Below are 13,924 nucleotides of genomic sequence, written 5' to 3'. Positions count from 1 at the left end.
ATAGGGTTCCAGTAGGGCACCATGGGCGACTATGAAAAACCCTAAAAATTAAAAATAGGGTGCTCAAGCCAGTTTGGGGTACCCTAGGGCAACCCTAGGGTTCCTTAGGGACAACCTTGGAGATCCCAAGAGTTGGGAACTCGAAAATATTATTTATTAGTTTCCCAAGGTGAACCACCATGATCCCATGGACCGTAGCATCACCTACAGTCTGTATGTCTTTGGGATTCTTAATCCTATACAAAGACCAACTAGGTTGTTCCATACAAAGACAGGTGTCCTTGTTTGCTACAATGAGGGAAGAATAGTATGATCTCATTAGGTATCTTGCCTTATCCAAATATCTTATAATATTCTTTAATCTAATTAATCATTATTATAATGATCTAAGAAATAAGTTAATACAATTAAATCCCTAAAGTAGTAGATATTCACAAGTTAATCCAATTAATTATATATTAATCCGATCCCTTCATTAAACAATATCACTTAATGGATTATAGGGCATGTAATTATATTATTGTCAAACGATCCAGTCCATCGAACATGTTAGTACATAGAGTTAATGATTGGATTTTTCAAAAATTTTTAATAAAATAATATTCATTTTCAAAACAATTTGTAAACTTTTTACAAAATTATTATCGGATCTTGATTTTTGCCTAATCATACACATACATTCTCTCTTTTTGATATTCCCTATAGGCTAGTGGATTCCATGTTGAGTGACGCTCTTGTTTACTATCAAACATCATACATCCAGTGCACCTATATATAGTAAGGGAGACATCAACCATTGGTGTGCTAAAATCCATGACGTGTAAACACAACTAAAATGACCTCTCAGGTCAAGAGACCAATTGAAATTTACTAATGAAAATCTTTTCTTCATCAATGGACAATGACACATGCAAGACTCTTTCGTGATCCTATACTATGCGCACAAGGTACATGCACTCACACTTGTGTCTTGGAATCACCATTCCGAAAAACGCATACTGTGATGACCATATGAACAAGATGTACAACCCTATCCTAGTCGAGTATGATTTTAAGTGAAAATCTAAGGACAACCATATCCCGTTAATTATCACGCATAATAAATAAATGGGAGAAAGAACACTGCCAGGCTGCGCAGACTATGCTAGCGCCTCCTTGTGTCTATCTTTCCCCTCCCTCCTATGAAATGACATATATGCCTCCTATTGTGGGAGGAAAAAGATAGACATAGGGAAGCACTAGCATATGCTACGTAGCCGAACATAAAACTCAATCCCTAAATAAATTTAACGAGAGAGGGTTCTCTGCCTAACAATGTGGCCCTACGCCAACACAAAGGCCAATCACAGGGCACGGGGAGCTCAACAAGGGCGTGTTTTTCTTTTTCGCATTCACGAGGGGTGGGGTGGTCATTTTGCTTCTTTTTGTGTTTGGGCACAGGCACCACGCTATCAAGTAGGGTTATTTTTCCTATACATATTAAATAAAAATTCAGGTTAATTTGATGGACACATTTTCAACACAAAGAATAGGTTGATGTGAACAAAAGGTGATTAGTTGTAGAAAGTATTGGTACAGTTAAACTATTGTATGGAGAAAGTGTTGGCTGTTTCTATTGGTGAAATTTGAGGTCTATTATTACCAAGACCTAAGATACAATCCCACCTTCAACTAGTGCAAAGCATCTCTTTTGACCCTCACCTTCCCTCTCTATTGTATTTTTCTTTTTTGACACTCTCTCTTGTACCTTGAGGTTCAGTAAATAGAAAAAATTGAATAAAAAATAAATATTTGACAATAAGTGATATACCAAGAATAATTCAATCTATGGATGACTGACACGTTACAAGGATAAAAGGATAAAGCAAGTCATGATATTTATAGTCCTTCTCCTAAAGCTTACAGGCTACCTTCTCATCATTATAGGACTATCATCCTAAGTGGCACAAACCTACATCTGTAGAATAAAGCATAGATGGGACCTGCGTACTCACACCATTCATGTCCCAAACATGTCCTGTCTAATTGAAGTCGGGGCCGAATTATGAGACTCGATGTGATGGTGTAAGATGCAGGTCTACCCCTGGACGGTCCTGCACCCACCGAAAGTCTCGGGCACCTGACTGACAAGCCTAACCTAGAAATTAATGCAAACATCCCCATTGTTGGGTCTGCCTATACATTTAATGTTGATTTGATGGGCCACCCTTGTCTACGTCAGAACACTCAAGCATCTCCACCACCATGTCAAACCAGATCTTTTCTCCAATCTCTCTATAAATACAGAACAAGGATTTTAGGTAAGAGGGTCGACTCAACCTGATTCAATTCCATCTTGAAGTCTCTCACTCTCACATATTCTATGTGTCTCACACTTGACTGGTTGCTCTAAGAACTGATTTTAGCATCGGAGGATCCCCCAAGAGTCTTCTTCGGCCCCCTCTTGAGCCTTTCTTGGTGTGTACAATTCTATTCCTCAAATGGCCAAGATCCTCTTGCAGTTTTCACCCGCATCAAGGAGCATCAAGGAAATGGAGAAAGGAAAAAAAATCTTTTCAATCTCAAAAAATTATTATGGAGTGGGGTAGAAGCACCAAAGTGTAGATGTCCTAGAAATATTTTAATGTGTATTTATGAGTGTTGGAAAGATGAGGCGTAGGTATATTAGCACTTTTTCATTTAAAACAAAAACAAAAGGCAATACATCTTGAAAGATATTTTAATTACCTTGCTTATTAATTGATTAATTAGTACATGAGCCATCCATTTTTAATGGCATTCATGGGATCAATTGTAATAAAATGGAAGTGACATATCCCTAGGGACCATGTATTTTTATTTTAGTGAATTAGGGACCATGCATTTAAGTTTCGTACATAGGTACGTCTTGTCTTGTTCTCACATGGAAATTCAATTGGTATCAAAACTTTATTAACATATTATCCACATCAGCCTCTGGTCATGGGGCAAAGTTTTGAACGATGTCTATATTGCAATGTGTAGAAATAAACTTAGAGATAGGTCGAAAAAACTAAAATAATTTTCAAAAAAATTGAAACATAAAAAAAATATATTAATGTATAAAATTAGAGAAGGAATTTTGTTGCTAGGCTTTGTGGCCCCTGTGCCAATGCGGGGGCCAATGGAGTGTACACACGAGCATCCCAGGGGAGAGGTTGAGTGGTCATTTCATTGTTTGATGTCAAAATACATAGAGGGCACTATTGGGCATCGTTCTTTTTCCTATAAAACTAATATATGGGTGGTCATTTAGTCAAGACGAAGATAATAATTGACGCATTAGCAAGCTAGATAATAATCTATCTGTCAAATAATCAAGTAGTCAACTCTCAAAAAGTCTGGAATCTCTACCCACATGGGGTGCCACCTCACATGGATCTCACTGTTCATGGGTTGTGGGACCCACGTCTGGCACATGAGATCCACGTCCCATGGAAGGTGAGATCCATGTAGAGAATTGATCCTTACTATCAAATCAACACCATCCTAGAGAAACTCATTGTTTTAGATAGAAGACATGCATAGAGACTGTGCAGAGCCTTTTTTTTTTTTGGCGTTTGGGGAAGAAATTGCAAGATCTCCTTATTTATGAAGTACACCTGAATGGGAATAGAAATTATATGGCAAATTGGATGGGCTCCAAATTTTTTGTGGCTGCTAGGGCTCAAGATTTGTTGGTTCATTTATCAAATTTCATCCCTAATGGAGTAGTAGGGTAGCAAAATGAGAAAACTTAGACCTTTGAAATATTGTTGAGACAAATAGAGATCGTTGAAAATATAATGAAATAGAGATCACTTTTAATGTGACACTATTAAGTAGACCACACAAGGTCTTTCTAGGTCTGCAACATTTCCCTGCCCGCTCCATTTCCCTAAGTTCCTCTAATAGAGGGGGTGGACCCCACCCGGACAGTGTGGTCGGGCAGAGGTAGGGTGGTCATTTCCTCCCCCTATTTGAGAAACTTGGGGAAATGGAGCTGCCCGGGAAATGGGGCCGATAATGATCCGCAATAGTGGGGCGCACCCCTCCCGCCTATGAGAGGGACTTGGGGAACTGGAGCGGGCAGGAAATGGAGCAGATAATTTTCCCTTGAAGCACCAAATTGTAAGATAAGGTAAAGTAAGGTCATTCTTAACTGAGATTGGACAAATGAATGAGTGAGATTTGGGGACCCAGGGGCAATCTGTACATATTACTCTCTGTTTTTACAGGCAGAGATGCAGACCCTTGAGTGGTTAAAACCCCAAGCCAGAGTCAGAGGATTTCTAATCAGCAAGTCTTAAGTTTATGTATTTACTGATATGTATGCTTGGTTTAATCCTTTTATCACTCTTGTTTCTCCAACTCAAAAGGTCTCCATCAAGTAATGGATAGGGACCTCAACATGATCAGATCTACCTGACAGAGACATTCATATAGATTTCAAGGTTCCCAAAACACAGTGAGCACTAGGAGATTAAAATCTACAACTACATATCAACTTTTACCCAAGTGAAGAAATCAAACAATAAATTATCATGTCCACTGAAGTCAATTCATCAGTTATTTATTACTAATTTATAGAGGAAAAGTAATTGTTCATAGTCACTATTACATTGAATTAAAGTGTTGTTTCATTCTGTTTCCCAGTTTTGGAAACAGATCAAACTCTTATAACAATCAAACGATGTAAGAAAGCATTTCATGCTGATCATATTCCCAGTCTCAGGTCCAAAACAAGCCCTGAAGAGGAAGAAGATGACTCCCCATCTTTCTCATCTAATGGTGCAGGTAAGTTCAAGTCCACAGGATTAATTAAGTTCAACCCTTGTGGTGGTGACAATTCATCTCCTTTCTCCCAGTGACACCTCTTATGACCCCCAAGTGCTTGACCACTAGAGAAAACCCTTGTACAAATACTGCATTTGTGCCCTAAAACCATGTAATCCAGAAGTTTATCTTCTGCAACCAAAACAGATGACTCTCCCCCTCCATTATCAATCCTTTCATGTCCACACTCATCTTCACCATCAATTCTTGTGATTGCGAAACAACCCTTAACATTCTTGTGACTAGCCCTGTGTCCACCAAGTGCTTGATGGGAACCAAACACCTTCTTGCAACTCGAACACTCAAATCGATAATTCAAACCAGATGGGCCGGCACCATCGACATCGATATCGACATCTGCAGCAACCAAAGCCTCACCGCATTCTCTGTAACCTCTAGCAAGAACAGAGCAAGGTGTCTCCATGGCAGTTAATGATGACGTTGAAGTTACAGTAGGCCCATTAGATAATAATACTAAACATGCTGCTACTTCACGATCCTCATCAGAGAAATTCGTGCTTTCCGGCAACAAAAACGGGCGTCGACAGTTAGGCGGCGGATTGATTCCTCGCCAAGTGCGTTCAGGGTGGCATCTCATATGCCCAAACAGAGCTTTCCATGAGGAGAATTGCTTGCCGCACTCACTACACGGCCGCGCAATCTTAGGAGCATTGAGGGGTTCTGGTTGCTGCAATGGAGAATCATTGGGATCAGTGGTGGCAGCGGCGGGGAAGCGACACATTTTCCTTCTTTTCTTCCGGCGGCTGATATCGTTGGATCCACTGGGGCCGGCGGCACCACTATCACCACCGTCAGCGGTGGTTGATACGATCTGAGGCCTGAAACTATGGAAGCTTTCTTGCCTAGACGATCTAGGGGAGTCTGTGATGGCGTTGTTCATCAGTCAGGTAAAGGCTTAAAAGGGGAAAGACTGAAAAAAGCTTGACGATGGAGGAAAGGGTTTGTCTTATAGTTTATGAGCGGTTACTTGAGTTTCCCTCCAAACTGGAAAAAAAGCTTTGAATTGGGCAGTTATTTTCAGTTATGAGATGAAAGGGCAAGTGGGGAATGTATATAATTGAATGATCGTGTGACACGTGGACTATAGTACCACTCCTTTAGGCGGACTCTACTCGGTGGTGAGATTATATGTTCTCGACCATTTTTTGCAGGATTTTGAATTTTTTTAGCATAGGACCTCTAGATTTTTACCTAAAAGAATTAGGCCCTTTAGATTTGCCACGTGGCAAATATCATGGCCACACATGAACCCATTCCTATGTGGGTCATGTAGGAAACACAGGGCCTATTAATATATTTAGGGGAGTCTAAAGTTGGTCCGCACCAGTAGGCCTGACCTTAATCAATCGCTTAAAGTCCAAGACCAGATTAATAATCAAGCATTTTTTGTGCAAAGTAGTGCTCAATGAATCGGGACTGATCAAATATTGTGATCGATCGATAACCAACTGTTATAGCTTGATTTATCCGGTTTAAACCCATCTAGTCCGATTATAACAGGTTTAAGGATCGTTTACGGTCAAATTAGACAATTAGCCTGATTAGCCTAATTACCTCGAGCCCGATTATAGACCGATAATTTACCGACTGAATAGAAACATGTCTGTGCCTTGGCTTATGAGGCTCGATTACCAAATCGAACTAAAACGGTGCAAAAAATAAATTGGTGGAGATCGATTAGACCCGACCGAAATCGGCTCAGCATGACTGGTTGACACACCTAATTATATTCATATTTTCTTGGTGCTATAATTACATTTAAATTTACTTATTAAATATACATATATTTCAACATTGTACCGTTCAACGTAGCCCCACCTATGGACAACAAATATCAGTTGCTTATTCCTTTTAACAATACAAACATAGTCAAAGGATTTCATAAGTTCTGAAATATCATAAAGCAAAGCATGATGCTCCCACGGTCACCCGTTAGTTGTTCCCTGCGTTAACCAATCCACCACTTCATGACATCCATCCGTGCTTCTACATGTGTCCACCCTGGTTGCCTACGGTCCCTGTCCAGTATGGTTCTTACAGTTCCCTAACAAGGGGGTGAAATGAGCATTCCACCCCCTGACCGAACATTCTGCCCGGCAGGCAAATTAAGCATATATTATATTTGGATATTCTTAACAATGATTTACTAAAACTGGAATATTGGACGAACAAGCATAATTCAGCGTATTTAAGTCCCTTAAGTTTTTATCCCAATTATAATGTTGGAGTGAAATGGGCAGCTTTGATCATCGGTTAAATTGCACAATTGTAACTTCTTGTGAGTTCAAAACTTGGAAACAGCCTCTCCTGCAAAGAAGAAGAGGGTAAAGCTACATACATTTGCCCCTCCCAAACCCTGCAATAACAGAAACCTCGTGCACTAAGATGCTCTTTTATTTTTTACAATGCTGGAGCGAGTCCTGATTCAAGGTATTGGTATCGTACATGCCATTATGTATCAGTATCACCGTTCACATGCTATGGTATCAATACAGAAAAAAGGTAAAATGGTCAAAAAAACAAAAAAACCACGGTATCAATATTTTGAGGGACAAAACAGTCCAATTGGACCCGATACAGCTGATCCGTATTGGTATAGGTCTAGACCAATACAGGTACCTATTCAGATACCTAAGACCTTGAGTCCCAGCCATGCATTCTTTGATCTCTTTACATTTGTTGCACTAGTATTCCAATGAACTCTATGAATGGCCACTAAAAATGCAAGAAGATGGGAGTTAAGAATAACTGTCATGAAGCACACTTTATTGATGGAGTTTGGGCCTCTCTCTCTTTCTCTCTCTCTCTCTCTCTATGAATGGTGCATCAGAACCACAAACTTATGGAGAATTTGAGAAGCTCACGGAAGAATCCAACACGGCTTTGAAAAACACGAACTACTGATGTTGAACTTCTACCAAAGGAAATAATTGGAAGCCATTCCTTTGTCATTACTGAAGCATACATTGCCACTGTTGTTTGTGGCATCTTCTCATTTCTCTGCTTGCACTGATTGAGTAGAGGGTGATATGCTGCTATTTTGTGAAGATTTCCCAAATACATTAAGAACCTTCATTCGATGCAACTCTCGCCCTGCAGTAACAGAAAGACAAATGAGTGAACTAAAACAGCCCAGATGGATGTGCTTTCAGATAAGCAAACAAAACAAACTGATAAATCTGTATACGGGTGAAAGTAGAGATATCCAAAGTTCATCCTCTGACATGCTTTTATGATATGAACAAACAAGCAGAGCAAAGGGATCTACCACTAAATGGGAATAATAAACAAATTTAGGTCAAAGTACCCAGTTGATCCTTGCAGCCAGAACTTATTAATAGGTCATGGGATATTCAAAAAAAAAAAAACAAATTTCAGAAGTCTGTAGTCTGGAAGGGTAGGTCATCCAATGAGGTTGATTTTCGATCCATGTAAAGATACAGACCTACAGGGTCTCATATATGGTTGGTCATATGTAACCCATCAAAGGTAAGGAACCTATGCATGTGCACCATGTGTATCAGATTCATATAACTCACTTAAATAAGATCAAGAGAGAACTTGGATCTTAGTCCAATGACACAGCCCACATTACTTTTGGTTCTTGTGCTTGCATGTATGATAAATAAGATCAAGAGAGAACTTGGATCTTAGTCCAATGAGACAGTCCACATTACTTTTGGTTCTTGTGCTTGCATGTATGCCAATGCCAGTTCATCTATCCTAATCGAACGAGTTATTAGGACACTCTTTAGATGGAATGTCGTTTAAAGATGCCACCGATTCTACAATACAGACCATCAAAACAAGCAGGTTCCTGTCCTAGTGCAGCTACATGAAAAGTACAAGCAATCATGCACAATCAAGACATCCATATGGCACACAATACAAGCCAAGAGACTGTAACTTTAATTATTTAAATACTACTGTCAAAATAACATCTGCTTTCTGAAACAAGGTCAATATCGTACTAACTTGAGCCATTTTTATACTTTTGTAAAATAAAATATCTAAGATATGAAAGAAATGAAGTTTTTTAGTATTTTAAACCTTTGATATAAGGTCTTGTTAAAGATTCTAAAAGCAGTAAAGATAAGCAAATGTAAGTTATTTTGTTTATGCTTCCAAAACTACCACCATTTATTTAGCCACCTTTACTTATTAGTTTCTCTTCTATAGGTATTTGGGAATTCCTTTTTCTTATTCCATGAATTCTTTTGTTATTAGAAAAAGAACAGTTAAAGAACAGTAAGCTAAAAATAAGCATTTCAATTGTTTTTTTTTCCCCTTTTCTTTTTTACCTTCTTCCAGCAAAAGCTGTATTGCCTTTTTCTCTATCTCAACAGCCTGTTTGCTACGACCAGCTGCGGATAAGGATCGAAGCACTAATAAATCAAATAAACAGATACGTTAGCAAGTCAAGATTTACTAGAACCATGTAAAACAGAACCTTAAAGAAGGATTGTTGAAATTTAAAGAAGATTACTCTGGATGTATTCCTCCCGACTTGAATGGTCACAGTTCCTTAAAAATGTTTCCAACCTGAGGAACCGTTCTCTCCAATTTTGATTACTTGCCTGAGGACTAACTAGAAATGGGACTGCAGCAGAAACCGCAGGATAATTTGGTTCTGCTGGTGATAGCCCATTACCAATTTCCCCTTGAGAAAGAGGAACTGTAGGTCCCCCAGATGAAAAAATCATATGAGGAGCCACTGGAAGGGGTGCAAATGCGGGAGAAGGAAAAATCTTAGAATCCATCTGTATTTGTTGCCGGTAAGTTCCTTGTTCCCTGTGGCTAAACTGCCCAAGTGGTGGACAATCAGCACCACTTTCCATGATTTCACAAGTGCTGCTCTTTCCTACTTCTGATTCAGATTTTCTTCGGATGTAAACAATATGTCCATTTGCATTATTGATTGGAGACTGATGACCATGAGGGCTTGTGGGGCATTCAGGTGCAGGTCTCTTGATTCCAGAAACCTTAACAGCAGCCATAGTAGGCCCTCTATCCTTTAGCAAATGAGAGATCCCCACAGGTTTTGGTCTGAGTATGTTATCATTATGCAAGTCTCTCAGTGCTGTCTTCTTTAATGGTAGCTGTTGCTTATCAGATGGGGGCAAGCTACTTTCTGCATTGGACAGCCCCAAGTCTTTGGTTTTAGGTTCAATCATTTTTTGAACCATCAGAAGGAAACTTCTTGCAGCAGATGCTTTGGATATTCTGCAGCTGTCCAAAATCAATGCTCAACCCCAATATGCATGCATCTTCACAAATTTCCTTCTGCATTTCCATTTTGTAGAGTTAGCAATTGCATATTTCTGTGGCATAAATAAAAATAAGATAATCATAAAAAAAAAAATCTAAAGGGACTAACTAAATACGAAAATATTCAGGGACCTGAATTAAGGAAACGCATTTGAGCTAGAAAGTTACTATAATCACATGCCCAAATGAAAAGGTTCAACTTATATAAGGTAACTGATAATTTAAAAAAAAAGGGGGAAATCTCATAATATACAAATTCAAAGCATGTGGCCAAACCATAGATAGTATGGGCAGGTGTAAGACATCAGGAACCATGCACCACATTGACCAGAAAGGAAAGAGCAGTATGGGAAGGTGTCGGAATCCAATTGAAAAATCACCTCAAATCAGTATGTTAAACTCAGGACTAACACTACAACAGTTTTTTGTCAGTAGAGGTGTCAATGGAAATCCAATTATCTGAACACCTGGCAGAGCAGGTTCCAAAAGTGAGCTATTAGGTTAAATTTGTTTACCCAATCAATAATAAGGTAATGCCTAGAACCATATTTGGAACACCTGTTTAAGTCCACGTCCAATTTAGGGAATTCATTGTGCTTGCCAGGTATCAGCTACACAATTACTAATATATAAAGAGGTTTTAACAAGTTATTATTATAGGTAAAGTGAGGTTTCAATGAGCTATTATTGAAATAATTAAACGGAATATAGTAATTGAAGTGCTATTACTTTAAAACCCAACTAATAATTACTTTTCTAATTATTAACCTTCCAGTTCATCAAATTGCAAGTGTCAAAACCTACCTATACTACCGAAAATTTACTGGGTGGCCAAGTGATCAAGGTCATTTCTGGTAGAGTAGATTCTAGTCCTCATTAACATGAGACACATAGTAAACTATGGTAATCCAGACTTGTCCTATAGATGACGATGCCACACCCATTACAAAGTGAAAAGTTGTCAAAGTACAATTGGGTTCACATCCTACCAGGTTATTAAAGAGGAAAATGAAATGTAATGAGGTATAACTGTAATATGTTATACTGTATCAATGTCTTTGATGTATCTGGTCGCAATCCACAAGGATTAAGTTATCAACAGGGGAGCTAGATTAGGATCAACTACTATGTTCAGATTAATCTCTATCTTTTCTACGTTCAGATTAGCTTCCGTTTGAACCTTTTGACAGTTTATGTGCAACCAATCTAGGATACAGTTCCCTCTATCTCACTGATGTAGTCCCTTTATTCAGTCTTTATTTTGATGCTAGAATAATTATCTAATATCTAAGACTGTTTTAAAATTGTTAAATGATGCAGGAGAATCTTGGACCGGGCGGACCCAACTGGTGCGCTACCTTGGACTGACCCAAACCCAGTTGTGTATCCAGACGGAGATGAACCGGTCCAGTTTGAGTGTTTGGATCTAGTAGGATTTTAGGAATTTATATTATTTGGGGAAATAATGTTTTTTTTATTAGTTCTTTTATTCTCTCTTTATTTTAGAAGTAAGCTACTAGGATATTTAGTTTCCAATTGTTTTTAGCTTCCTTATTTGAATAAGTTTCCTAGTTACATAGTGAGTCTTATTTTTAGGAGTCTTTTATTTCTCTTTATATATGATGTAATTCCCCATCATTGGAAATAATGAAGAATGAATTGAAGTTTGAGTTTGCGTGTGCACTCCCCCCTCCCTCTTCTTCTACACGGTTTCTTCTCTCCCCCCCCCCTCCTGCAACTGATGCAGCACCAAGTGCCCACACCCGTAGGAAGAAGAAGAAGAAGTCCTGACACTAGGGCTAGGGCTTAGTTTGGGAGCCATAGTTTAGGTTTGCATTCTAGTATTTTCCATTCCATACTTAGTTTATTTTTCTGTTATTTAATTGAACCGGTTCAAATTGGTTGCATCCAATTAGTTCAATTTAAGTGATTTAGCTATGTGTCTTTTAATTTAAGTTAGTAGGGACAATTAGGTCTTTTCAGTATTTTAAGTTATTAGCTTTTAATTGTAGCCTTTCCCTTCCACGATTTATAAAGGAAGGATTTAATTTGTACTAGGATTTGGCCATTGGCCTTATTATAAATAAAGTTAAATCGTGGGAGGCTCCCCCCACAGTTGATGAATTTAAAAAAATAGAATTGTGTTGCGGCCGATTGTTGCTGCTACTGCCCTTTAGAGTGTTTTGCCTTGTGGTTCTATCAAGGAAGAAGGGCAGGTGGATCTCCTGTGACTCCTTGCACCGTGACGGCCGGGAGGATCCCTATCCGAAGGTGGTTCTATCCTTCAACCCTGTTCAAGCTGCTGCCAGTGGAGTTCTGTCGCAATTTGATCAATATCTTCTTCTTCTAATCTTCTAATTCCCCCCCCCCCCAAATCAATCCCCTTTATTTTTGTTTGAATCCATTAAACCCTAGATCTTGCTGTCCAGCCATATTTGAGCATCAAAATTATTTCAAATTCAAACCACAACCTCCATACTACATCCCCTCCACTCGATCCAACTTGCAGCCACATTCTCCCACTCCAACCCTAATTTACCTTGTCTCTGTAAAACCCTAAATTCTGTATAGCCCAATTCAGCCATCAGAATTACACCATATTACACCGAGCACCCTTCCCATTGCCCCTAGCACTCAGCCAGAAGTCCTGCCCCAAATTCCCATCCCAAACCCTAATTTCAACCTAAAGTCTAAAACCCAAAACCCAAACCCTAATTTCTGAAATTTCAAATCCTTATCTAAACCTAATCAAACCTAGCTTATTAGACTCCCTAAGACCTGCCTATTAAAACCATATAAGATTTAGCTCCATTCTTATAAACCTAACCCTAATTCTGCCCATTCGAACCAACAGCCCCCTTTGAGATCCTGTTGCTTGGCCTCTAATAGGATCCTTCTCCTATTTAAAGCTACATAGCAACTCTGATTTCTTCCTAGCGTTTCCTTTCTCCTTTCCGGTCCCCCATTAGATTTCTTCCTATCTTTTCCTTCATTCTGATATTTTTTTCCAGCCTGTTTAGTGCATGCAAAAGGTTTTTCTTGCAGCATCATGTAATGATTTTCAGTCTGAGATTCCAGAGCATTTGACCGTTGGTTTGCTCTGAATTTTTAATATGTTATTCTCCCCCTGGACAGCTCCCTTCAATTAAAATTTGGGATCCATCAGACTGCAAGATCCAAGGTTGCATTAGTTTCCTCATGAGTTTCTAATCCTTTGTTTCTTGCCCTTCTAATCTAGTAATGTCAATTTCTTTCAGTGCGTCCATCGGATGAACCTTAGATTTTAGGTACAAATTATACCCTTAAAGTCCATCCTTTCATTATAATAGCAGCCCCATCCATTGGTTTGGTTGAGTTATTAACTCTTCCATATTCTGTCTTGTAGGTGTGTCAGTGTTGTTCTTTCCAGCCTAGCCTACTACATTTGGTACCAGCACCATGGCCGGCAGTGACCTACAAGTCTCACACTCCCTTAGTGACAGTGAGAAGCTCAACCACTTGTTAGAGATGATGACACAACTCACCAAACGAGCTGAAAACGTTGAGCAACAACAAAGAGAGTTTACTCATAGTATTTCAAGACCTTATGAAGATGTACCTATGCATTCTACCACCAATAATGTCCAGCAGAGAGGAGCTCAAAGAATCCCCAAACTGGCATGTACCTTTGAGGACCATGATCATGCACGACATGATGATTCTTATAAGGTGTATTTGGAGCTTAAGGAGTACAATGGAAAGCACGACCTGCCTCCGGAGATATTCTATCATTGGCTTTCATGTCTGGAGGATTATTTTGACT

General features: G+C 39.1%; 2 protein-coding genes across 2 annotated transcripts; both read right to left on the bottom strand.

Annotated features, from left to right (window-relative positions):
* Nucleotides 1-4,714: 4,714 nt before the first annotated feature.
* LOC122662859 (zinc finger protein ZAT2) lies at nt 4,715-5,734 on the bottom strand. Its single transcript, XM_043858568.1, has 2 exons — nt 5,274-5,734; nt 4,715-5,219 (listed from the first exon to the last, which is right to left on the bottom strand). Exons 1-2 carry the CDS (start codon nt 5,732-5,734, stop codon nt 4,715-4,717), a joined length of 966 nt encoding a protein of 321 aa, XP_043714503.1.
* Nucleotides 5,735-7,673: 1,939 nt separating this feature from the next.
* Nucleotides 7,674-10,142, bottom strand: LOC122660971. The gene is made up of 3 exons (XM_043856236.1): nt 9,341-10,142; nt 9,156-9,239; nt 7,674-7,947 (listed from the first exon to the last, which is right to left on the bottom strand). The coding sequence occupies exons 1-3, from the start codon at nt 10,038-10,040 to the stop codon at nt 7,847-7,849; spliced, it is 885 nt and encodes a 294-aa protein (XP_043712171.1). The 5' UTR covers nt 10,041-10,142; the 3' UTR covers nt 7,674-7,846.
* Nucleotides 10,143-13,924: the final 3,782 nt, after the last annotated feature.

The sequence above is a fragment of the Telopea speciosissima genome, chromosome 5 (genome assembly GCF_018873765.1).
Source record: "Telopea speciosissima isolate NSW1024214 ecotype Mountain lineage chromosome 5, Tspe_v1, whole genome shotgun sequence".
In the NCBI taxonomy this organism is placed as follows: Eukaryota; Viridiplantae; Streptophyta; class Magnoliopsida; order Proteales; family Proteaceae; genus Telopea; species Telopea speciosissima.
The sequence above is the reverse complement of the archived record's forward strand: the minus strand, read 5'-3'. Positions and strand labels throughout refer to the sequence as shown.